The 23941-nt window shown below is 28.6% G+C and overlaps 5 protein-coding genes across 7 annotated transcripts; 3 read left to right on the top strand and 2 right to left on the bottom strand.

Moving 5' to 3' along the window:
• Positions 1 to 66: 66 nt before the first annotated feature.
• On the bottom strand, positions 67 to 2199 carry LOC141529049 (ubiquitin thioesterase otubain-like). Its single transcript, XM_074245395.1, has 5 exons — positions 2048 to 2199; positions 1895 to 1944; positions 1493 to 1792; positions 678 to 878; positions 67 to 497 (listed from the first exon to the last, which is right to left on the bottom strand). The coding sequence occupies exons 1-5, from the start codon at positions 2085 to 2087 to the stop codon at positions 300 to 302; spliced, it is 789 nt and encodes a 262-aa protein (XP_074101496.1). The 5' UTR covers positions 2088 to 2199; the 3' UTR covers positions 67 to 299.
• A 1734-nt stretch (positions 2200 to 3933) lies between these two features.
• Schlank (ceramide synthase schlank) lies at positions 3934 to 7683 on the top strand. Its single transcript, XM_074245017.1, has 7 exons — positions 3934 to 4019; positions 4095 to 4321; positions 4591 to 4818; positions 4909 to 5239; positions 5351 to 5469; positions 5547 to 5691; positions 5825 to 7683. The coding sequence occupies exons 2-7, from the start codon at positions 4143 to 4145 to the stop codon at positions 5933 to 5935; spliced, it is 1113 nt and encodes a 370-aa protein (XP_074101118.1). The 5' UTR covers positions 3934 to 4019; positions 4095 to 4142; the 3' UTR covers positions 5936 to 7683.
• A 174-nt stretch (positions 7684 to 7857) lies between these two features.
• On the bottom strand, positions 7858 to 11355 carry Yrt (erythrocyte membrane protein band 4.1-like yurt). Its single transcript, XM_074245034.1, has 6 exons — positions 10781 to 11355; positions 10555 to 10702; positions 10307 to 10483; positions 9063 to 10219; positions 8346 to 8876; positions 7858 to 8235 (listed from the first exon to the last, which is right to left on the bottom strand). The coding sequence occupies exons 1-6, from the start codon at positions 10931 to 10933 to the stop codon at positions 8116 to 8118; spliced, it is 2286 nt and encodes a 761-aa protein (XP_074101135.1). The 5' UTR covers positions 10934 to 11355; the 3' UTR covers positions 7858 to 8115.
• Positions 11356 to 12494: 1139 nt separating this feature from the next.
• On the top strand, positions 12495 to 15209 carry Pex5 (peroxisomal biogenesis factor 5). The gene is made up of 5 exons (XM_074245177.1): positions 12495 to 12776; positions 12893 to 13246; positions 13371 to 13830; positions 13929 to 14967; positions 15053 to 15209. Exons 2-5 carry the CDS (start codon positions 12908 to 12910, stop codon positions 15090 to 15092), a joined length of 1878 nt encoding a protein of 625 aa, XP_074101278.1. The 5' UTR covers positions 12495 to 12776; positions 12893 to 12907; the 3' UTR covers positions 15093 to 15209.
• A 1049-nt stretch (positions 15210 to 16258) lies between these two features.
• On the top strand, positions 16259 to 23344 carry Dsh (Segment polarity protein dishevelled). Of its 3 annotated transcripts, none has more exons than XR_012479498.1 (10): positions 16259 to 16564; positions 17158 to 17227; positions 18144 to 18399; positions 18477 to 18659; positions 18781 to 18991; positions 19077 to 19205; positions 19312 to 19526; positions 19645 to 20139; positions 21526 to 22839; positions 22911 to 23344. XR_012479498.1 is itself a non-coding variant. In XM_074245374.1 (10 exons), the coding sequence occupies exons 1-10, from the start codon at positions 16404 to 16406 to the stop codon at positions 22622 to 22624; spliced, it is 1998 nt and encodes a 665-aa protein (XP_074101475.1). In that variant the 5' UTR covers positions 16259 to 16403; the 3' UTR covers positions 22625 to 22849. The 3 variants fall into 3 exon arrangements, 2 of the variants coding, with proteins under 2 accessions (XP_074101475.1, XP_074101474.1); XM_074245374.1 differs by lacking the exon at positions 22911 to 23344 and having other exon boundaries at positions 21526 to 21768; positions 22590 to 22849; XM_074245373.1 differs by lacking the exon at positions 22911 to 23344 and having other exon boundaries at positions 21526 to 22849.
• Positions 23345 to 23941: the final 597 nt, after the last annotated feature.

Below are 23941 nucleotides of genomic sequence, written 5' to 3'. Positions count from 1 at the left end.
CTTGAAGCTTTAAAAATAAATGTTATTAATTTATGTTTATGTAGAATAACTAATGGATATTAAAAATCAATTATTACATCAAATTTATTCAATATTCGGATATTTATGTTAGTATTTAGTTTTTTTTGTCTTTATTGATAAAAAAATGAATTATTAAAATGTGCTTCTAAATAGATTTTCTAGATAGAATAATTAAGTGAAATTTATCGCGAAAAAAAATGGTTTTATTTGAAAAATTGATTAGATTAAGCAGCATTAATAAACCACCATTATAATTATTAACGTTATTAATATCATTATCAGGGATATAGAATGTCATAGTGACCAGGTCGATATAATAAGTGAACTGATGGCGTTGAACCTTCTGGAAAATCATGGGCTACAACTTCGGTACCTGCACCACGGTCCATGTATTTTACTCGCACTCCAGTATTTAATGCTGTACTCATTGCGATGATATGAATATGATCTGATTCTTTGTACATTGGTTCCACTTCCTGTATAATTTATAAATAAATTATTATTATTATTATTATTATTATTATTATTATTATTATTATTATTATTATTATTATTATTATTATTATTATTATTATTATTATTATTATTATTATTATTATTATTTGACTAATTACAATAATTATTAACAAAATATATATAATAAGCACTCATTTTACCTGATGACAAAATTCAACGACTGTTCGATCGCCTTCAATAAAGTTCTGATAAAAATCCGCCTCTTTTTGCAATTGACCAGATGTTATTAATCTAAGATATACAACGACGTAATCAGAGTATCCTTGTTCATTAAAAAATTTATGTAACTCTGCATGACTGGTTTCAGTATCACCGCCGACTTTATCAATAACTTCCATAAACTAAAACAAATATTTTTTATTCATCGTTATTGCTTAAAGTACGATTGAATAAAACTTGATAGTATTTCATGCTAAAATTTCAATAATTATAAATAATAAATAAATTCAGTTTTTTTTTTTAATTCTATCAAGCATATTGAAAGTATCAATAATCAATCAAATCAATAAACAAGCCCAACATTAAAACTTAAAATAGGTTTTATTATTTATTTCTAACTAATAGATAAAATTAATTTTTTATTATTAGTTGTTTTAGTATTGCTGTATTTATAGTATTATTATTATTATCATTTATAATATTGAAGTTAGCGGTCAGCTGTGAATTTTAAAAATTTTTTTAACAAATCAATTACAATAAAAAAATGCTTCTAAAAATTTTCACTTGTAATTTTTATTCATTTTCACATGTGAAACTTTTTAATTAAATTTCTTTTTAATGATTTAATTGCTACAAAATTCTAAAAAAATTTTTAATATCTGTCAACTTCAGTGTTATTATTATTACTTTAATTTTATTTAATTTATGTTTTCTCTACAATTTTTGTTATCATTTGGATTTGTGGTAAAAAAGAGAATTATTTCTATGATCAATAAAAATAAATAAATAAACTCACTGTATCATGAAAATCTTCAACAGTAAATTTAGGGAATCCTAGAGCAACTAAATTGTCTTTGCTCTTAAAAGCAAGATCCCTAAACTTATCATACTCCTCTTTGTTATTGATCAGCCTTTCAAGATAAGCGTAACTGAATGCCCGAAAAAAACAATTGCCATCTGGTCTGGTACGTCTTATAAATGAATATTTCTCTCCTAAGACTTTAGCTTTTGACAAATACACTGGGTCTTCTTCATACTCGCGTTCAAGACCTTTCAATGATTCTTTCTCACCGATAAGAGGTATTGATTCCGATATCTACAACAACACACGAAAATCAAATAAGAATAACTAGTAAATATAATTGAATAGAAATAAATTTCAAATATCGTCTAGACAAAATTAATGAAAGACAGTAACCTCTTTTTCGATGCTCCGTTGTTGTTGAAGGATAAGTTCATCTTGATTAACTGTAAAAAAAAGTAACGCATTCATTGAATAAATTAAAACAACAATAATAACAACCTCAATAACATATTTATTGATAAAATAATAAGAAAATAAAAAAATTACCAGAATTTTCAGGTGCTGGAGTTACTGTTGCGTCTTCCATGATTCAATGAACTCTTTTTATAGGTATGTATTTATTTCATATCATAAATTTTCAGTGTCACTGTTTGATCTTAAGATTCCAAGGGCCGTGTTATGGGTATTTTGATGTTGGTGCCTGGTGGTTGTACAAAATGATAAAAATTCAAAGCAGGCACCTACATTGCTGACATGATGATGTCGGTAAATTACATTTAATTAATTTTTAGTCACGACAATTTTTTATGAAAAGTAATTTAGCAGATATTTATCAATTTTTAGAATTTTTTAACAAATAAATTATCGCAAAAATAAATGAGAAAAAAAATTTGATTTTCAGAAATTTTAAAAAATTGCAAATGCAATTTTTTAAAAATAGTTTTTCAAAAAAGATTTAATTGTTAAGTAAAATTAAAAAATTATCAAGTAGCTGCTAACTTTAATGTCATCAATTTTTTAATTTTCTTTAATAAAAAAATTTGTTCTAAAAAATTATTTTTAAAAAATTGCATTTTTAATTTTATTAAATTTCTACAAGTCCATTTTTTTTAAATAATTTTTTTTGCCATAATTTATTCATTAAAGAAAATTTAAAAAATTGTAAATTATGAAAATTAATTTACCAGATATTTGATAATTTTTAGAATTTTTGTTAACAAATAAATTATGGGAAAAAAAATAAGAAAAAAAAAATTGAGATCTAGAAATTTAGAAAAATAAAAAATGCAATTTTTTTAAAATAATTTTTTATAATAAATTTAATTGTTAAGTAAAATTAAAAACTGGTCAGGTGACAGCTAACTTTAATGTCATAGCTAAATTTAATAACACTGTAGTTGACAGATTTTAAAAATTGTTTTAGAATTTTATATAAAAATAAATTTAGCAGATATTTAATAATTTTTGAAATTTTTTTTTAACAAATAAACTATGGCAAAAAAATTTGACATTTACAAATTTAAAAAAATTAAAAACCTAATTTTTTAAAAAATGAAAATAAAGTTAAAAATTTTTAGAATTTTTTTTTATTGAAAAAATTATCACAAAAAATTAAAAAAAAAATTTGCACGTGTAAAAAACTTCAAAAACTACAAGTGCAATTTTTTAAAAATATTTTTTTATTTTAATTAAATTATTTAAAAAAAATCAAAAAATTTAGAACGTCGGCTAACTTTAATGACATTTTAAAAATCATTTTTTTGTTAAGTAAAATTTAAAAATTCTCTAGTGACTGCTAACTTTAATGTCATAATTTTATAGCAATTAAATTATCAATGAAATTAAACTTATAGCTGTCACTTGACAAATTTTAAAAATTTTCTTTAATAAATAAATTACAGCAAAAAAAAATTATTAAGAAATGAACTTGTAGAAATTTTAATAAATTAAAAATGTAATTTTTTTTAAATAATTTTTTAGAACAAATTTTTTGTTAAAAAAAATAAAAAAAATTGTCAAGTGACAGCTAAATTAAAAGTCATAAATTATTAAAAAAAATTAAATTAAAAAGTTTTACATGTGAAAATTAATAAAAATTGCAAGTGAAAATTTTTAGAAGCATTTTTTTATTGTAATTAATTTGTTTAAAAAAATTTTTTAAATTGACAGCTGACCGCTAATTTCAGTATCACTAAATTTAATATAATTGTCGGTAAGCCTGGGACTCAATGATACGGTACCGGTTGGCTCTAGCAGCCAGGTATGGACACCGAGAACTAAAATGAACATTACATACATATATATATATGAGCACCAACATATTAAATTAAAGCAAACACACGTGCATTACATCAGTATTAAAACGTAAGTACAGTACATACGCATATATAATATATATATACATATATAATATTTTTTCTTTGATTATTTTATCGTAGTACGCATTGTGGCGTCTGTAGTCTGTGTTTGAGGAGGCTTCTAACAGGGTGGAGCACTTCCACAGTCCTCGACGCTCACGGTAACGATTATTTAATAAAAAAAAAAAAAAAAAAAAATAACGTTAGACTGTACAGTTAATACAATTGTGTAACAGCAGCAAGCAAGGACTCATCAGCAATCACGTGTCTCAGGATCTCGAATAATGGAGATCCTGAAAAATATTTCTTCGAGTTTTTGGTCTCCTGACATTTGGTTGCCACCAAATATAACGTGGGACGATATCAGTCCTAATTCGGATAACAAGTATGCGGATTCTCATCACCTTTTATATCCATTGCCGATGGCCCTTGGACTACTCATCGTCAGATATTGTCTAGAGAAGTAAATATTGTTATTAAATTATAGCACATTCTTTTTATTACTCCAAAGTTCATATTTTTTAATAACAGACTCGTTTAACGTGCCGGTCATCATTAGGTTATCTAAAATAATTATTAAAAACTCTTTATAGGTTATCTTACCGGTTTCAAAACGACTTATCTAATTATACTAATAATTATCGTTACTACTGTTAATTAGTAACTATTAATAATAACAATAATAATAGAATGTAAATGTGTAATTAAATATATATTGAATTTTTTAATTAGATTTTGCTTCGCTCCGTTTGGCAAATCCCTCGGGATTAAAACATCGAGGACGAAAAAAGCCACGCCGAATGCGCTCCTAGAAAAGGCTTACAGCAAGAAGATAAAGCACAAGCAGATAACGGCTTTAGCTAAACAATTAGACTGGTCTGAAAGACAAGTTGAAAAGTGGCTGCGATTACGGCGGTCTCAAGATAAACCCTCCACTTTGACTAAATTCTGTGAGAATTGGTAAATATTGATAAAGTATTGATAATGTCAACTGTCTTTATTTTTTTTTTTTATTAATATTTAAGTAACAATTTAATAAATTTTTTATAGCTTCAGATGCCTTTACTACTCTTTAATATTTATCTACGGCCTAGTCGTCCTTTGGGACAAGTCTTGGCTCTGGGACATAAAAAACTGCTACTACGGTTACCCGTATCACGCGGTAACGAATGATATCTGGTGGTACTACATGATCTCCATATCGTTCTACTGCTCGCTGAGCATATCTCAATTTTTCGATGTTAAAAGAAAAGATTTCTGGCAAATGTTTATCCACCACAAAGCTACCATTATCCTTATGAGCTTCTCCTGGGTTGGAAATCTTACAAGAATCGGTTCCCTTGTACTACTTGTACACGATTGCGCTGATATCTTCTTAGAAGTACGTAGAAATTTTTTTTTCTGTTTATTATCTAACTACTTGAATAAATAAAATTTATAAATATTTATTTTTTATGATAAGTAATCTAACAAATATTTTGCTTAACAATAGGCTGCTAAAATGGCTAAATATGCTAATTATCAAAAAACCTGTGACGCTATTTTTGGAATTTTTACTATTTTGTGGTTGATAACACGAATGGTTATCTATCCGTTGTGGATTATTTACAGGTGAGTCATTGATAATTTGGATTAATTGTTGATAAACTATTGATAAATTTTAATTTATAAAATATTTCCTGTTACAGTACGTCAATATCAGCACCAAAAATAGTACCAATGTTCCCAGCATATTATATATTTAACTCGTTATTAATACTGCTGTTTGTCCTCCATACTTTTTGGACTTACTTGATTTTAAAAATTGCCTACAATGCGTTCAACGCCGGCCAGGTATACTCACACAATATACAAATACAAACTTACATTATCTAATTACACGTTATTATTGATTTTACTTAACTGTGACTCACCGTGTCGTGTTATGATTCATTATTATCGATTTTTTTTTTCTTTTATTAACTAGATGGAGGGCGATATCCGCAGTAGCAGCAGTGAAGAGGTTTCCGATGACAATCTAGCAGACGATCTACCGAACAATTCAAGTAATCACTTGAAATCTGAAAAACAGCACTAATGTGATTGGTTTTACTTCCAAAAATACATTTAGCTGATTATTAAAAATCATTTTTAACTTTTTAGGTAGTTGAAAAATTCCTCTAATGGCTTAATGATCAATTATTTGAATTTATAATCAAAAAACATAAAAAAAAAAAATTACAATCATTTTTTACATTATTTTTCAAAGTCAGGTATTTATTTTTTTAAGTAAAAAATAACTTACGCTTCATTCTATTTATTTAAACCAAATATATTCACAAGTAAATTTTAAATAATAATAATAATAATAATAATAATAATATTAACGATAAATATGATTAATTATGATAATTTACAATTATAATAGTAATGCAAAAACTGATGGTATTAAAATGAATTGAAAGTGTTAAATGATAAAAGAAAATGAAGAAAAAACAGTTATCTTAAACATCTATATTAATAACACTGAAGTTGACAGATATTAAAAATTTTTTTGGAATTTTATACCAATTAAATTAAAAAGTTTCACATGTGAAAATTAATAAAAATTACAAGTGAAAATTTTTAGAAGCATTTTTTTATTGTAATTAATTTGTTAAAAAAATTTTTTAAATTAACAGATGACCACTAACTTCAGTATTATCAATATTATTTATATTCAAACAACTGTTAAATACCTAGCGATGAGTATTAATACTGAATGAAACAATAAAATAGAATAAAATAACAATAAAACAATAAAATAGTACTGCGTGCGTATGATTTTAAAATGTACGATTTTAAAACTATGATGTGCCAGAATCTCGGAGTAGTATAATGAGAAGAGTTTAATGAGCCAGTAATTCAGGATGTACATTAAATGTAAGACAGTTTAACGGGAAAAAATATACAGTAATGAGGATGTAAATAAAATTGTATGTAGTTTTAGTTAGCATCAAACTGTTTTTCGTGTCTTGTGAAAGTTTTTAAGCAGAGGTGTTATTAATATTTAATGACCTCAATTATTTTTTCACATCAATAGATTTCTTTTTTTTTTTTTTTTTAATATTTATAGTTTGCTATTTTATTATATGTCTGTTATTAGTACTATCTTTTTTTTTTTCACATTTTTATAGTTTTTAATTTACTTTCACCGATTATACTGTAATTAGACCCAATTAGTACTGAGTTAACACATTCCAGGTTTTTCAAAGCAGTGCAATGCCTTAAAGTTCTTTAAATTACTTCGCCGCAACGAGCTTGTAAATTAATTATGTCTAATTCTAAATTAACCATGACAATGTATAAGTTGTTGATCGTTTATTGTAAAAGAATTTGCTTGCTAATTGACACTTAATAAATAGTGACATTTTAAAAAATAATTAGATTTGTATAAAACAGGATTTATGTACAGACAAATGCTTGCATAATAGTCCTTAGGATAATTTTTTATTATGTAATTTGCGATATGATTATGATGTAAAGAATAGATATAAAAAAAAGAAAAAAATAAGAATGAGAATGAGAATATCTTGAAGACGCTTTATGTAATCTGCGATTTCTCTGCATACGTCATCCTTTGTATTTTATTGAAACAATAATGTCTTATGAAACAACTGGAGGAAAATTAAAATAGTTAACTACTTAAAAAACTGTATTGTGTGTATGAACGGCTGTAAAAAAATATTATTTCATGTACTTGATATAAAAAATAATTACTTGTTGTCACCACTTATAAATAAATACTCGTCCACTTTTTATTCTAAAAAAAAAAAAATTCACAAATATATTTTCATTTTATTAAAATTCATTTTCATTTATTTGTTCTTCAGTTAATACGTATAGTAATATATATATATATATATATATATATATATATATATATATATATATATATATATATATATATATATATATATATATATATATATATATATATATATATATATATATATATATATATATATATATATATTTATAAAATCTTATAGTAAAAAAAAATGATAACTTAATAAAAGCATATTCAATATATAATGCCTACGCGTTTGGGAAAATAAAGCTGCCATTGGTCCCATTAAATATAAATGCAAAATAATTCTCTTTATATTAATTAATTAATAATAATAAAATTAAGTATCAGGTGAATTTGACTGTAACACTTTTAAAAATAACTAACGTTTAACTTATAGGCTACCAGAGTTTTTAATTATCATCTCGCCTGGTACGAGAATGTATAATTTATAGCTGCGTTGTGATAACAGTCTTCATAGTAAGACTTTGTTTGTGAGTTTGACTGTTACTTTGCGCTGGATCCGCTACCAACCAGGGACTGATATCTGATACCGTGGTACAGGAATCCTGTATTAAAAAAATTAAAAAAAAATTAATAGATTTAAAAATAAAATAATTAAATAACAAACACAGTAGGATTAATTACAGCATGCAAGCATTTAAAAAAAATGACTAACCGCACGAGTAAATGTTGTAGTTACAGTAGTGTTAGCTGGTGTCATCGTACTAACAGTAGTACTATTAGTACTATTAGTACTGGCAGTCGTAACCGTAGTTAAAGGCACTTGTTCAGGTTCAGTAACAGTAGCAATAGGAATGGTACCATTACACTCCTCCTCTTTCTCAATCTCGACTATTTTCTCAAGCACCGTTGGTATGTCTTTAAAAGGATTAAGCAGACCCAAAAATGGATTTGAATCGATAAATGGATTGGTGTTTTTATTTTCATTGCTCTCTTCGCACTTAGTCTCTGTTATTTCTTCGATGAAAGTAGTAATACTGTCAGTGGTACAAGTATCACTGGTAAATGGATTGAACGGATTTTGTGATGAATTAGCTAATTTATTACTGAATGGTGTTGTCTTCTGAGCAATCTGTCCCCAGCTGTCTAGCGAGAAATGTGTAACCGTGACGGTATCATCAGCTGGTGGTGGACTTGGAGTTAACGGCGCAACTCCGCTGACATTGAGAGTTAATTTATCGCCTCCCTATGAGTTAAAATATAGCAAAAAAGCGTACAATAATAAGCTAGCGAGACAAACACGCTTACGCATAGATAGTAATAACATGTAATAACTTATAATGATAAATATTATTATCAAATAGCCTTGAATTAAATCAACGACTGTGTAATAATATGTGTATATATAAATTATAAATAAATAAATACGTACCACGGATACGATAGTTGCTGCATCGGAATGTTGATTTTTAATAGAACATAAACTACCGCTGTCTGTTGATGTAATAGATACAAGATTTGAATTTTTTTCAGTCTCAAGTGACTTGGCTTTTAATATATTGCACTTTAGTGACTCTGGTGGTATTGGCGATCGAGCTGATAGCAAAAGAGTACCACCGATTTGATTATTGGGCAGTGATTGTGGTGGAGAATTAATACTTTCGACAATAAGATTTGTTTTGATCGGTTCTGTTTCTTTTTCTGGAGTTGGAACACTCGTCGTCTGATTTTTAAGCTCCAGAGGCTGAGGATCTTTAGCTAATGACTTGAGTAATGAGTCAACAAGTGGTGACGTTGACGTTGTGGATGTTGTTGGCTGAATAACACTCACGGCTGATGATTCTGAACTAGAATGGCTTGACTGACGTTGTAAAGACGGCTCTAATTGGACACTAGACGCCTGTGGCACTTGAGGTTCTGGCTGATGACGCTGCCGTTCACGCAGAACGTGACTCTGTCGCCTCGCGTAGCGCTGGCTTGGTCGCCGTTCAAACTGAACGGTGCGTCTTGCACGGTTCAATTGAGTTGTCTGAAACTCTGTTTTTCCGCTATAGCGAAAACGCGAACCCATGCGGAAGAAATTCTGACGACTACTTGCGCCTTTTACCGGCGCTCTTAAGCGGAAAAATGCGTGGTGCTCGACAGCACACTTCCATAAATGTTTACAAGCCTTTTCGTTAACCAGTCGAAAGACAAATGTATGCTCTTGCTCACCTCGGCCTTCATCATCTTCCTCGACTACCACCAACGTCAATTTCTTTTTCTTGAAATCTAGTCGTCCAATCTTAGGCCAGAAAAAGAGACCGATCTTTTGATTTCCTTCGAATACTAAAATTCCGGTTGGTGTTAGACCTAGTGAATATTCACAAGCATCTTTACCCAGCACCGTATGCATATCCACACCATACATGTCAAGCCATTTAGCTTTGCTCAAATACGAGGACTCAGCCTGAGCTGGACTTAATCCCGAACAATTTTTGTACTCATCTAAAATTTCTAATTCCATTTCTTCTGTTTGACCCGGAACGAAGCGAAATTCTGATACTGTTGCTGCTGTATGTATTGATGAATCATAATCTCCTAATTCAGCTGTAAAATAATAATTATTATGAATCATTTCTATCTGAGTAATTTAAATTTATTGCATTAAATTTAAAAAAAAAAAAAAATTCTTACATTGAAGAGCGAGAGCCGATAATTGTATCGCAACGTTATGTGGACAGTGAAGTTTACCCTCCAAAATATCTTGTTTTAATTGTAAAAAAAATTGATATCTAGTTAATTCTTCTCTAAGTGTATTAGGCTCCGATGAATAGAATTTAACTTTAAGCCTCAGTGTATAAGGTGGTCCAACTGCAAAAAAATTTATTATTTTATTGTCTATCTAATTAAAACAAATAAAAAATTGTATATATAATAATTACTTTTAATTTGTTTCTTAATTGGTTTAGTCGGATCCAACCAATGCTGGACATTATTACTATCAGTATACTGCAATCCAAAGTAATCCTTTTCAATCAAATCTAAACTATAAAATACTTGTTCATATAAATCACTAGCCAAAGCTTTTTTCTGTAATAAAAAATGAATATACAATAAATATAATTGATAAAAAAAAATAATAATAGGTAATTTAATACGATTACTTACAGATAATTCAATAGGCAAGTCAGTACCATCAAGTAAAATAACCTGGCATTGTATAATATTTTTATTACTAAGTAATCGTTGATTTTTAATTTGCGGCGATGCGGTTTGTCCATTGACACCGCGGACTCGTCTTCGTGATAAAAATCTCAACATTTTTATATATTTATTTATAATAATAAATTATTGAGTAATTAAATAAGTACAATTTAATAAATATAAATTAATATTAAAATTATAAATAAAAGGCACAAACATTTCTTCTTATCTCACTACGGCAAGGACCGTTAATTATCACACCATCGATCACTATGGATTGAAATGTCAATGTTCAGTTGTGATTGTTGAAAAAATAAGTACATTGTTGTGTTGTTAATACTTGTCAATGTTTTGTTCCAAACATTGACCATCAGTCTTTCAGATTATCAAATTATCAGTACTTGAACTAAGTAATAGGCGCTAAAAATATTAATAAATAAAATTTCAATAAATATTAATAATTAGGTATGTAAAAATTATAAATTACAACACTTTCAATAAAACAGTATGTACACGAGCAAGCAACGCGGTGTATGTCACAAAAAATGAACAACAGGCGTCATATTTTCTTACCAGTGACACCTGGTGCTCGAGTTTTTAACCTGTGTAATCATCCACTCGGAGAGGTGTGGTCTGCGATCAGAAATCAAATAATAAATTATCCTCTTTATGTCCAAGAAATTATGCTGAATTTATAATTACTCTGTCGAATGATAGTTGCTATGATGACACCTCTTTGTCACCTGAATCAATAAATTTAAAAAAAAAATCTGAGATTTTAAATTAGGTAAGCAAATATTAACAGCCAATAGAAATCCTGACAAGTAGTATCCATCAACCAATCACGTAAATATACACACTGTTGATAAAATTGAAAAATTATGACACTGAAGTTGGCAGACATTAAAAATTATTTTAAAATTTTACAATAATGCAATTATTAAAAAAAAAAAAAATTAATTAAAAAGTTATGGAGCTGAAAATTATTTATAAAAATGTCATTTATAATTTTTCAAAGCTTCTAAAGATGAAATTTTTAATAATACTGAAGTTAACGGTCAGCTGTCAATTTTAAAAATTTTTTTAACAAATTAATTACAATAAAAAATGCTTCTAAAATTTTTCACTTGTAATTTTTATTAATTTTCACATGTGAAACTTTTTAATTAAATTTTTTTTTTAATAATTTTATTGCTACAAAATTCTAAAGAAATTTTTAATGTCTTTCAACTTCAGTGTTATAATTTTTAAATAAAATTTTCTTGCTATAATTTGTTAGTTAAAAAAATTCTAAAAATTATCATAAGATATTAAAAATTTTTTCGGAATTTTATAGCAATTAAAAAAATTTAATTAAAAAGTTTCACATGTGAAAATTAATAAAAATTTTTAGAAGCATTTTTTGATCGTAATTAATTTGTTAATTATTATAAATTTACAGTATTATAAATTATCAAATGTCTCTCGACTTCAGTGTCATAAAAATTACAAGTGAAAATTTTTAGAAGGATTTTTTTATTGTAATTTATATGATTTGTTATTAAAATTTAAAAAATTGACAGCTGGCGGCTAACTTCAGCATTATGGAAAATTGGTATAATATAATACCACTGGCGATTGGCGTTAGTGTTGCTGATGATTTTTAGAGGTTATTAGTCGTGGTAATGAGGGATAAAAATGAAAAATAGTTTTGAGTAGTCGAGAGTCCATGTGATCAGGACGTAAAATCGTGAGGCATTAACACAACTACAACTTAATATACATCTTGTTGTAGTAAAAAAAAATATTTTTTTTTTAGTTATATTTTATACACTTTTATCTGAGAGTTATAGATTGCGTATATTGTTTGTGTAATAACAATTATAAAGGAATAAATTAACGCAATATTAACAAACTGTACGGCTACTTGACAAAGTTAAATATTTGTTTTGAGTAAGCGAACATTTATTTTTGGAGTAACGTAAGTAATCATAATATTGTCATCGTGTTGACATCTTATAGATAATTTACATTTGTCAAACATTGTTTTTAATTTTATTTTAGTGATTAATATTTATCTATTTTAATTATTTACAGTTTTTAAATTGTAAAATGGCATTACGCGAATTCGTCGACGGTGATTGTGGTGGTCCGAGTCCATTTACAACTTTGACCTCGCACTTTGTACAAGATCGCAGTTTCCGAGAAGACGGTCTGCATGGTTCACAGGGAGTTCCTATCCAGAGCGCAACGCCTAATCAATTGGCTGATGAATTTTTGGACTCACGTGCAATAGTACAACCTCAAACATTCAAGATGAAAGAAATCTTCCAGCAAATTAATGAAATAGACAATAATATTCAACCAATAGCAGCTCCGTTAATACACCAGCCATTGGACCAAGATTCTGTGTGGGCTAATCAGTTTTCGCAGAAACGGACGGACTTTTATGTAATCATTCGCATCATTGATATTTATTAATAGATTTAATTACAAATAGACATGTTGTCATTTTTATATTTACTTATTTAATTAATTAATTAATTTATTAATTTACTAATTTTTTTGTTAATAGGAAAGCAATACACAGCAAATATGGTCGGAAAACGAGCAAACAGTCATGCCTTTTCCGCTACGAACTTCGATATTGGGTTCTAGCCACCAGGATGCTAACGAACTCGGACTGGGGCAAACATGGGCTGAAGATTATATTGAGCATTCAATGGAGTCAGTAAAAAATCAGAGTACTGCTGATTATCCTTCAGCGGTAGAAAACGAAAATCCAAATATCGCCTATTCAAAGTTTATGAAATTTATGCACCAAGAAGGCGAACTACCGGTAGAGAGTCGAGAAAGTTCTAGTGCTCAATTAACTGATAGCAAATGGACAGAAAACTTTATGGAGCAAGAGCCTCAAGCGGAAACAAAGACTGCAGAGGTTGTAAAAACGCCTGAAGCCAGTAAAAATGATGAAGCAACTACTAGTTCAGCTGAGACTTGGGCTAATCAATTCACAGATAATCAATACAAGAAAGGTAAATACAAAACTTACTAATAATTAAACTCAAAAATGAAATTCAGTTCAACACAAAATTACTAAAACTTAGATAATTTAACAATAAAATTTATTTAGAACTAGAAACATATGAATCAGCTTTTTGGTCAAAGTTACAAGGAGAGTGGGAGATATTGTCAAAAAAAGAACAAAATGAATCACATCCTTGGATATCTGACTACGAGAGTTATTATGATCCATTTAAAGATTACAAATTTAACGAAGAAAATCCAATGAAAAATGCACCAGACGCTTTGAAGCAAGGAAAACGAAGACTTGAAGCTGGCGATTTAGCTAGTGCCGTACTTTGCTTTGAAGCTGCGGTCCAACAACATCCAGAGAATCCAGAAGCTTGGATGCTTCTTGGTAAAACTCAAACAGAAAATGAGCAAGATCATCAGGCAATAGCAGCGTTGAAAAAGTGTCTAACTCTCGATACGTCTAACGCAGTAGCATTGATGACACTGGCTGTTGCATTCACCAACGAATCTTACCAGAGTCAAGCGTGCATAACGCTAAAAGAGTGGCTTATTAAGAGTCCAAAGTATAAGCATCTGATACCTCTTCGTCAAAATCTTGATCAATCAGCTCTTAAATCTAGTGTTTCGACGATTCCATTTTATGATTCGCACAACGAAGTTAAAAATCTTTATATACAGGCAGCTCGAATGAACCCAGTGAATGAAATTGACCCTGATGTTCAGATCGGTCTCGGAGTTCTATTCAATTTGTCTAGTGAGCACGAAAAAGCCGCTGACTGCTTCCGTGCAGCTCTACAAGTTCGACCCAATGACTGTCGATTATGGAACCAACTTGGCGCTTCTCTTGCCAATGGACAAAAATCCGAGGAAGCCATCGATGCCTATTCACGCGCTTTAGAAATTGCCCCCGGATTTATTCGCGCTCGTTACAACCTAGGAATATCTTGCATCAATTTATCTGCTTACCAACAAGCTGCTGAGCATTTGCTGACAGCTCTTAATCAACAGGCAGCAGGACGAGGCGTTCAAGGTCAAAGCCGATCCACTACTGCCATGTCCGACACCATTTGGTCTACTTTACAATTAGTTATTTCTCTGTTACACAAGTATCATCTAAATAACGTCGTTACTGCGCGGTAATTATCAAATATTGATCTAACACATTGTTTATTGTATAAATTTAGATTTTTCGCTAATATTTGATATTTATTCTGCTTTCAGGGATCTGGATACATTAAACAAAGAGTTCAAAATTGTTTAGATACTACTTTTTTTTTTTTTTTTTTTTTTTTCCCAACTAAATGATTTATAATGCTTAAATCAAAAACACCATTATATGTTATTTCATTATTATATTAATAATAAAATAAAATTTTTAAACTTGTCTTTTTAATAATTTAATAACATTAACGTCATTAACATGATACTAAAATTGTGAGACATTTGGTAATTTTTTTAAATAATAAGTCATAGCAAAAAAAAATTTGCTTAAAAAAATTCCATCTTTAGAAGCTCTAAAAAATTGTAGATGCAATTTTTTTAAATAATTTTTTAGACTTAGTTTATTTTTAAAGAAAAATCAAAAAATTTTCAAGTGTGATATTTCAGTGTCATACATCAACCTTCTTCTTTTTATCAAAATTAATTATGGCAAAAAAGTTGACATGTAGAAATAAAAAAAAAAAATATAATAATAAAAAATGCAATTTTTTTAAAATAATTTTTTGGAACAAATTTTTTTGTTAAATGTAATTAAAAAATTATCCAGTGACTATTGAATGATGAAAATTAACTTAGTAGATAGTTGATAATTTTAAGAATTTTTGTAACAAATAAATTATGGCAAAAAAAAATTGACATTTAGAAATTTTTAAAAACTACAAATGCAATTTTTTGGAGTAAATTTATTTGTTAAAAAAAATTATAAAATTGTCAAGTGACAGCTAACTTTAATGTCATCTTTTTTTATTGAATTATTATTTCTTATAAGAATAAATATATTTAGAATAACAAAAAAAAATAACAATTAAATAAAAAATAAAACGTTTTTCTGATTGTCAATAATATGACATTAAATTTAGCTGTCACTTCACAATTTTATAATTTTTCTTTAATAAATAAATTATAGTAAAAAAATGTATTAAAAATATGGACTTGAAGGGATTATAATAAATTAAAAATGCAATTTTTAAAAAATAATATTTTGCATCAAATTTTTTTTTTTTTAAATAAAATTCAAAAATTGTCAAGTGACAGCTAAATTAAATATCATGTCAAAAATCTGTTTACTTTAGTCAGATTTTTTGATTTTTTCGGAGACACATGTGCATGCCGCTGAATGAAGAGTTGCTGCGCGCTGCGCCAGGTATAGTAGAGCAGTGTGTTGTTTTCCGATACGAGAACTAGTCGTTGGTTGCGTATCACGCCTTGGATCGTTCGGCTGTAGCCATATTGGCTTGGTATGACTGTCGTGTCAGTGAATAGTGTCGCGACAAAAGTTATTAAAATAATAATACTATTATTGTTGTGTACCGGAGTGGATATTGTTACAGATAATAATAATTATTAAAAAATGGAAGAGACTAAAATAATTTATCATATTGATGACGAGGAAACGCCTTATTTAGTTAAACTAACAATATCACCGGAACGAGTGACACTAGCAGACTTTAAGAATGTATTGAATCGTCCGAATTACAAATTTTTTTTCAAGTCTATGGACGATGATTTCGGGTAGGCCACATTTGTCATCCTTGTAATTATTTATTAACAACTTTTATAATTTTAATTTTTTTGCAGTAATTACACCCAGCAATTAAACATTATTTTTTGTAAATAATTATTGTTCAACAACTCGGGGCAGAGCCTGACGTTGAATCAAGTGACAATTCATGGTGCTGCGCTCTGTTCAGCTCTGTTTTTTTTTTGTCAATCAATTTTTTTTTTCGTTGATAATTCACTTTTTTCTTTGGTATATTACTTCGACAACCAATTGAGACAATACACTCATTGTTATACTAGTACTTTTATTTATTTAGCTCTAATTATTTTGTCTGATTGTTTATTCGCTCAATCAGGTCATTCACCCGCCTCATTGTTGATTACATTAACTCTAAAGAACAGTAAACAGTAGTCAAGATTTATCTTATGTAAATATAATAATGTTTAGTATGTTTACTTATAAATTATTCATTTTTTTTTAACAAAACTTTGTTTATCTACGATAGTATATATATTCATCAATTGATTCATTGATAAATTTTTTTAAATACTCGAATTACTTGTCACTTTGTCTAATTAACGTAATAACTATTTTTATTTACCAGAGTTGTCAAAGAAGAAATTATTGACGACGATGCACATCTTCCCTGTTTCAATGGACGAGTCGTTTCATGGGTAAGTTTATTAATTTTATTTAAAAAAAAAACCACCATAAAAAATGCCTTTTTTTAGAAATTAATTAATTAAGATCTAAGGATAAGTGATTGAGTATGTTAATTAAAAGTAAAAAGGCAGTTAGATGTATAAATTTGTGTGAATTAAAAATAATACCTGAAAGCATGTTAATGATACGGCCTTTTTATTTTATTTATTTATTTTTTTTTTTTTAACATATATTTTATGTGTCAACGTGTAATGTTAGTTTTTTATATTTATTTTTTAGTTGAATTTTTCTTCCTGAATTTTCCATGCAAAAATTTCCAGTTTTACTCGGCATCAAAGTAATTTAAAGATATACTTTGTCCGTAGTTATAGTAGACGAAGAGCAAGATAGAAAGAGAAAGAGTAGAGCGGGTGACGACCGTTAACGGTGTGGGTACAGAGTTCTATGCTCTGTTAGTAAAGAGCATGGGGTGGGTGTTATATTGAATATATATACATATATATATATCTAGATAGATATATAGGTGGCTTTATCCCTCTGTTCCATCTTTCTCCCACCTATAACTCAAACTAAAACCAGAGCCAGTCATATAGCACCAGACGAATTCACTAATCTGATGAATGGGCAACCTTTTGATTACTCTCGTCAACCGATCACTTTTTTTATTTTATTTAGCTTACTTTTTATTATTATTTATTTCTTCGGTTTGTATATTGGATCGCGTTTAATCTTTGAAACATTGAAAACACTAAAATGAAAACGAATTAACCGAGCAAAGCACTAAAAGTTAAATATAAAATATTAAAATATAAATAATAAATTCTTCAATATCCAATACCATTAACTTGTCATACAAATTTATTATTATTTGGTATTTGTTATTTGTTATATATTTATGCTCATATTTTATTTTTCAACTATGAATAGCTCGTATCCGCTGAAGGAAGTAATGTATCTGATGGAGCGTCACAGTGTACAGATTCAGTAGCTCATACTGATGCTAAACATGACAGGGTTGATCATGTACCACCAGGTCTTACGAACCGCGGACCACCAACAATGTCACACGATGACACACTTACTGAAACAGAAAGTATTATAAGCAGTCGACAGGGTCATCATCATTTACATAAAAGTTCAAAACATCATGCTGATAAATATGAAAAGTATTCTAAATATAATGGTAGGTTTAAAAAGAGCATTTATCTATAAATCTAAACTAAACTTGAATAAATTGAATAAATAATATTATATTTTTAGGATTACGTATAAATGGACATTCAAAACACCGTTCAGGGCACGGTTACGAAACAGCTTCAATATTGAGTTCTGACCTCGAGACATCGACATTCATGGAGTCTGATGACGATGCGAGCAGTCGTATAACATCAACAACTGGACGTCACACAAATATGAGTAGTACTATTGAACGTGCTACATTAGGTTAATTATATTTACAAACATAAATATTATCTATTTAAATTGAATTAATTTCATCTTAAATAGCTTGAGAAACATCTTAATTACATAAATATGACCTTTGGCTGTCGGTGTGTTGTTTTAGATCGCCGTAGACCTCAAAGACGACGGCGACATAGACTCCCGCCAATGTCTCGTACATCCTCATTCAGTAGTATTACTGACAGTACTATGTCACTCAATATTATAACGGTATCTTTGAACATGGACACTGTTAATTTTCTTGGTATTAGTATCGTGGGGCAAAGCAATAAAGGTGGTGACGGTGGAATATACGTCGGCTCTATTATGAAAGGGTAACTTATTATTGACAGGACAATAATTACCGGCAATTATTTATCTCGATGGTTTATTTATTTATTTATTTATTTAATTATACAGAGGCGCAGTAGCTTTAGACGGCAGGATAGAACCCGGTGATATGATTCTCCAAGTGAACGACATAAATTTCGAAAACATGTCTAACGATGAGGCAGTAAGAGTTTTACGTGAAGTCGTTCAAAAACCTGGGTACATAAATAATATCTTGGATTTATTACTATTATTAAAATAAAGATAACTTTAGGTGATAATGAAATGTCATTAATTATTTATTATTTGTTATTTATTAATGCAGGCCAATAAAACTGGTCGTGGCAAAGTGTTGGGATCCAAATCCAAAGGGCTACTTCACAATTCCACGCACAGAACCGGTTCGCCCGATAGATCCTGGCGCTTGGGTAGCGCACACAGCAGCAATACGCGGTGAAGGTTTTCCACCGCGTCCACCAAGCGCAACGACCTTGACTTCGACATCTAGTAGTCTCGCTAGTACGCTGCCCGATACTGAACGTAAGCGATAATAATTAATCGATGTCCTCTATGCTCTATTATTTCATTTGATTTAATTTAATAAGTTTTATTGTGACAAGTTAATTGGCAATATGTTATTAATGACGTACAATTGCAGGACCACTGGAAGAGTTACGCCTGAGTATCAATACAGATATGCCGACGATAGTACGTGCAATGGCCCGGCCGGATTCTGGCCTCGAGATCCGTGACCGTATGTGGTTAAAAATAACAATCCCAAATGCATTCATCGGTGCAGATGTTGTTGATTGGCTAAATACACACGTTGAGGGGTTTATTGATCGTCGCGATGCGCGTAAATATGCATCGCTTATGCTTAAAGCTGGATTCATCAGACACACCGTCAATAAGATAACATTTTCCGAACAATGCTATTATATATTTGGTGATTTATGCTCGACAATGGGCAGCATGAAACTCGACGGCGATACTGTTGGACCCCTGCCACCGCCCATCGGTTGGGAGCTTGGAACGTATTCAGGACCTTATGCACCTCATTCCGCTGCTGGATACAGTCCAATGCCCTTTAATTTCACCAATGAACCTACTATATACGGTTATCATCGTGAAGAAAGTATCCACAGTGAGTCAGGTATTTTCTTTTTTATATTTTATCATTCATATTTATATTTTTTTTTATTCTTTATGAGAAAGTTTTGTCATTACCATATCTATCAGATAAATTACCTCAGGGTGTTTTATGTATTTGCCGTCAGAATATCGTAACATCTTATCATTTCAGATTTTGTCTAATCACTGTTAGTTTAAGGGACACAACTAGTGTGACAGCCTAAAAAAAAAGGCAATTTTTGGGAATCAAAAAAAAAAAAACCACTGAATCAATTGTTTAAAATTTTTAAGGGTATATTTATACATATTTTGAAGAAAAAAATTAAATATTTTTAGAGTTACACACGATTTCCGACGGCGCTAAAAAAAAGGTCCTCCACTGCTGGAGTGATTCCAGCCTTCTCCGTGAATAAAGCGTAAAAAAAAAAATTCTCATTAAACTATAAGATATTGTTCGTACAATAACCTATGATCGAAAAATAAATCAAAAATCGAGAAAATGGCGGCGGTTTAAAAAAAAAAAGAAAGTTGAATTGTACCGAAAATTTTGGTCGTTTTTGGCCTGCCAAAATTCAATTTTTGATCAAATCAAAAAAGTGGAGGATCATCGTATGGAGAACTATAATAGGAAATTCGAAAAATGCTGTTTCGATAAAAACTTGTTTAAAATTAAAATGATCTTATTTAACACGGAAAAAAGAAAAGAAAATTCGAAATAACATTTTTCTAAATTTAAACTTTGAAAGTTAATTTTCAGAGCTTTCAATGTAAATATTACATTCTACTATGTAATTCTTATAAAATCTGTAATAATTACAATCTGAAACTGTAATTTTTCCACTTTTCATCACAAAGCTCCACGTTATATTATATAATATAATTTTTCTATTTTTCTTTTTTTCGTGTAACTGCCGAGCGGCTACTCTTTAAATGGCTGTAACTCAAAAACTATTTGAGATATCGATCTAAAATTTTAATACGTTATTTTAAAGACATATCTTATCAAAATATAAAAAAAAATCGATTTTTTTTTAATTTCACACTAGTTGTGCCCCTTCAAACGCAATTTTTTTCGACAAGTTTTTTGTCTATATTTTACGAAATTGAATAGATTTTTTTAATTTTATTTTTTTTTTTCGTTAAAAAGGCTTACAAGTTCAAAACAACTGTAAATTAATTACAAACTACAGAACTTAAAACATTAAAGAGATTTACGTTTTTAAATTCTAAAGATATTTTTCCTTTATTATTTGCACCCGATTATTCATAAATCATTCAAAAAAAATCACCAGATCATCTATGAAAAAAATTCAAAAGTCATTTTTAGAGAATTTCTTACTCAGGTTAATTGTAATGATTAAAAACTATACAGTAATGTTAATAAAAAATAATTTCTGTTGTGTCCTAGGCGGAAGTAGCGCGGGTAGTGAGCATATTTGCAAAGAGCCAATTCATGACTTAAAATCGTGTTCATCAGCATCTGAGTCTGAACTCCACGTACCACCAACAGTGCCGAATAAAAATTCCGGCAACGGCAACGGATCTAATGGGAAGCGATCCAACGGCAGCCGCAGCAGATCAAGCGGTTCTGAGCAATCGGTACAAACAGGCACTGGCTCGTCGAATCAGCAGAATCAGCAAGATTTATCTGGTAGTAGACAGTCATTTCGAATTGCGATGGGAAATCCGTGTGAATTTTTTGTCGATGTTATGTAGAATTTCTATTTTTTTTTTCTTTTTTTTAATTTTATTATTCTGTTTTCAAGTTATGTACATAATTTTAATTATTCTTCTCAGAAAAGAATGAGGATGTCGTTTTTTTATTGAATTCGATTTTTAGCATGACGTATTTTAGTTTTTTTTTTTTCTCTCACGATGTTGAATAATATTTTTTGGCCCCAACATCAAAATTAATAAAGTCATTATTAACGAAAAAGTTTCTATTTAAAAAGAGAGTAAAATTGTGTAAATGAATCAGATTTTACAAGTGCGACATTCTTTTATAAATAATAATAATAATTAATTTTAACATGTACTTGTAAATAATGCACATGTTTTATGCGATGCTTTGTTGATTTCTCACGACAACTTTTTTAGGAATTAATGCACGTTAAGTATTCTTTGAAGCTTGGTATGCTTAATTAACATCAACATCAACATCTACTCACTTATAATCATTAACATAATACATCAAATAAAAGCATGTACTTGTATTATGATATTCAATGTATGCCAATATCTTCTTACATACATCAGAATGTACTCTACACTTTACACACTATTATTTACTTTTTTACGCTTATAATATATAACTGATAATTAACGACAGTCTGGTCAAATTATATAATTTAAAAAATACAAATTTTTATTATTAGTATTATTATTTATCTTTTCATTGCATGAGCCATTTAAATAAATAATAAAAAAAAATAATCGAATTGCCATTAATTCATTCCATTGCTTGCATTTTAGGATTGTCTACGACAATGGGGCACCTATTTCTTTAAAAAAATAATTATAAACAACCGGACAATTATTTCAACTTACGAACGTATGAATTGTCGTCTGCTACTGCAAAAAGAAAACAATCTTTATTTATTTTTATTTCTTTTTTATACTACTTTGCTACAACATTTATATAAAAAAGTAAATTTAAAAATAAATAAATAATACGAGCTATAGGTATAAGCATGTAATGCTTAACTGATAAATCGTTAACGGGGTATGTAAGGTTTTTATTAATGTAGAAAACAAAAAAAAAAATATTACATACAATACTTCTATTATATATAGAATTCATCACATTAGATAACGTGCCAAAAGTGGTGTTTATTATCCTGCTGCTGTATACAAGGCATATACAATAACTTTCAAATCAACTGTAAATATAAAAAATGAGGACGAACAAAAAATAACGCTCAAAATTAAAAAAAAAAAAGTGCCATCAAACTTTCATACTGACGCGAATAACATTGATAAATTTTTCTATGTCGCCTGAAATTTTAATAAAAAAATAAAAAAAAATAAACTTTTTAGAATTGTTTAATATTTATACGAATAGATTAATAAAGTACTGAAAAAAGAAATTAAGTAAATTTATATAACTAATTTTTCAGGATGTACTGACTGTGTCATTGTTATTCCGTTGTTTATTATTTTTATTGTATGTATTAGTTATTATTTTTATTTAATGAATAAAAAATCAGTTATCTGATATTCCAATTAATTTGCTTATAAAAAAATATTATTTTAAATGTTATATTAACAAAAACGAATAAGCTAATTTTAAATAGTTGTAACTTTATACATAAATATTATATATAAATTTATATACATAAATATATAAATATTATATATTAGTTTTGTCTAAAAAATGAACAAACAAAACAAAATACAAAATGTAAACGAACGTAATCTTAGGTTTTAAATACAATTTCAAGGTATACGAAGAGTTTTTCATTTTTAATGTCCTTATTGTATCTAATTCCTATCAAAATCCTGTCAATATTCAAGAAAAATAATCAACAAATTTTATTCTCTAGTAGGAACATCCTTTTACTTGACTCGTACTTGATTTGATTTAAGTACTCTATTATTTTGTTTATATTTTGTTATTTATAAAGAAGATTGATAGTATAAAAAATTATTTAATTTAATTATTTTTATGTTGTAATTGAAAAATTATGTAAGAATTACCTCTTATAACCTTATGGAAAAATAAACCTGAGATTTAATAACACAAAATTAAAAAATAGGTCAAACCATATTAATATTAATTATCTAATGCTTGTGAACTTGTCACTCGAGAAGAACATCCGGGGAAA

The sequence above is a fragment of the Cotesia typhae genome, unplaced genomic scaffold (assembly GCF_013202065.1).
Source record: "Cotesia typhae breed Kobodo isofemale line unplaced genomic scaffold, CoteBio_Ctyphae contig_44, whole genome shotgun sequence".
Classification (NCBI taxonomy): domain Eukaryota; kingdom Metazoa; phylum Arthropoda; class Insecta; order Hymenoptera; family Braconidae; genus Cotesia; species Cotesia typhae.
Note: the sequence above shows the minus strand (reverse complement) of the source record. Positions and strands in the feature narration are given on the sequence as shown.

Excerpts from the sequence above, each read along its gene's own strand:
- LOC141529049 (XM_074245395.1), bottom strand. The coding sequence starts at position 2,087 with ATGGAAGACGCAACAGTAACTCCAGCACCTGAAAATTCTG. Across the intron at positions 1,793-1,894 it reads AACGGAGCATCGAAAAAGAG|ATATCGGAATCAATACCTCT; the intron begins GTTACTGTCTTT and ends GTGTTGTTGTAG. Across the intron at positions 498-677 it reads TCGTTGAATTTTGTCATCAG|GAAGTGGAACCAATGTACAA; the intron begins GTAAAATGAGTG and ends TAAATTATACAG.
- Schlank (XM_074245017.1), top strand. The coding sequence starts at position 4,143 with ATGGAGATCCTGAAAAATATTTCTTCGAGTTTTTGGTCTCCTGACATT. Across the intron at positions 5,240-5,350 it reads GCGCTGATATCTTCTTAGAA|GCTGCTAAAATGGCTAAATA; the intron begins GTACGTAGAAAT and ends GCTTAACAATAG. Across the intron at positions 5,470-5,546 it reads CCGTTGTGGATTATTTACAG|TACGTCAATATCAGCACCAA; the intron begins GTGAGTCATTGA and ends TTCCTGTTACAG.
- Yrt (XM_074245034.1), bottom strand. The coding sequence starts at position 10,933 with ATGTTGAGATTTTTATCACGAAGACGAGTCCGCGGTGTCAATGGACAA. Across the intron at positions 10,703-10,780 it reads ACTTGCCTATTGAATTATCT|AAAAAAGCTTTGGCTAGTGA; the intron begins GTAAGTAATCGT and ends TTTTTATTACAG. Across the intron at positions 10,484-10,554 it reads AATTAAGAAACAAATTAAAA|TTGGACCACCTTATACACTG; the intron begins GTAATTATTATA and ends ATTTTTTTGCAG.
- Pex5 (XM_074245177.1), top strand. The coding sequence starts at position 12,908 with ATGGCATTACGCGAATTCGTCGACGGTGATTGTGGTGGTCCGAGTCCA. Across the intron at positions 13,831-13,928 it reads AGATAATCAATACAAGAAAG|AACTAGAAACATATGAATCA; the intron begins GTAAATACAAAA and ends AAATTTATTTAG. Across the intron at positions 14,968-15,052 it reads AATAACGTCGTTACTGCGCG|GGATCTGGATACATTAAACA; the intron begins GTAATTATCAAA and ends TTCTGCTTTCAG.
- Dsh (XM_074245373.1), top strand. The coding sequence starts at position 16,404 with ATGGAAGAGACTAAAATAATTTATCATATTGATGACGAGGAAACGCCT. Across the intron at positions 17,228-18,143 it reads ATGGACGAGTCGTTTCATGG|CTCGTATCCGCTGAAGGAAG; the intron begins GTAAGTTTATTA and ends AACTATGAATAG. Across the intron at positions 19,527-19,644 it reads TACGCTGCCCGATACTGAAC|GACCACTGGAAGAGTTACGC; the intron begins GTAAGCGATAAT and ends GTACAATTGCAG.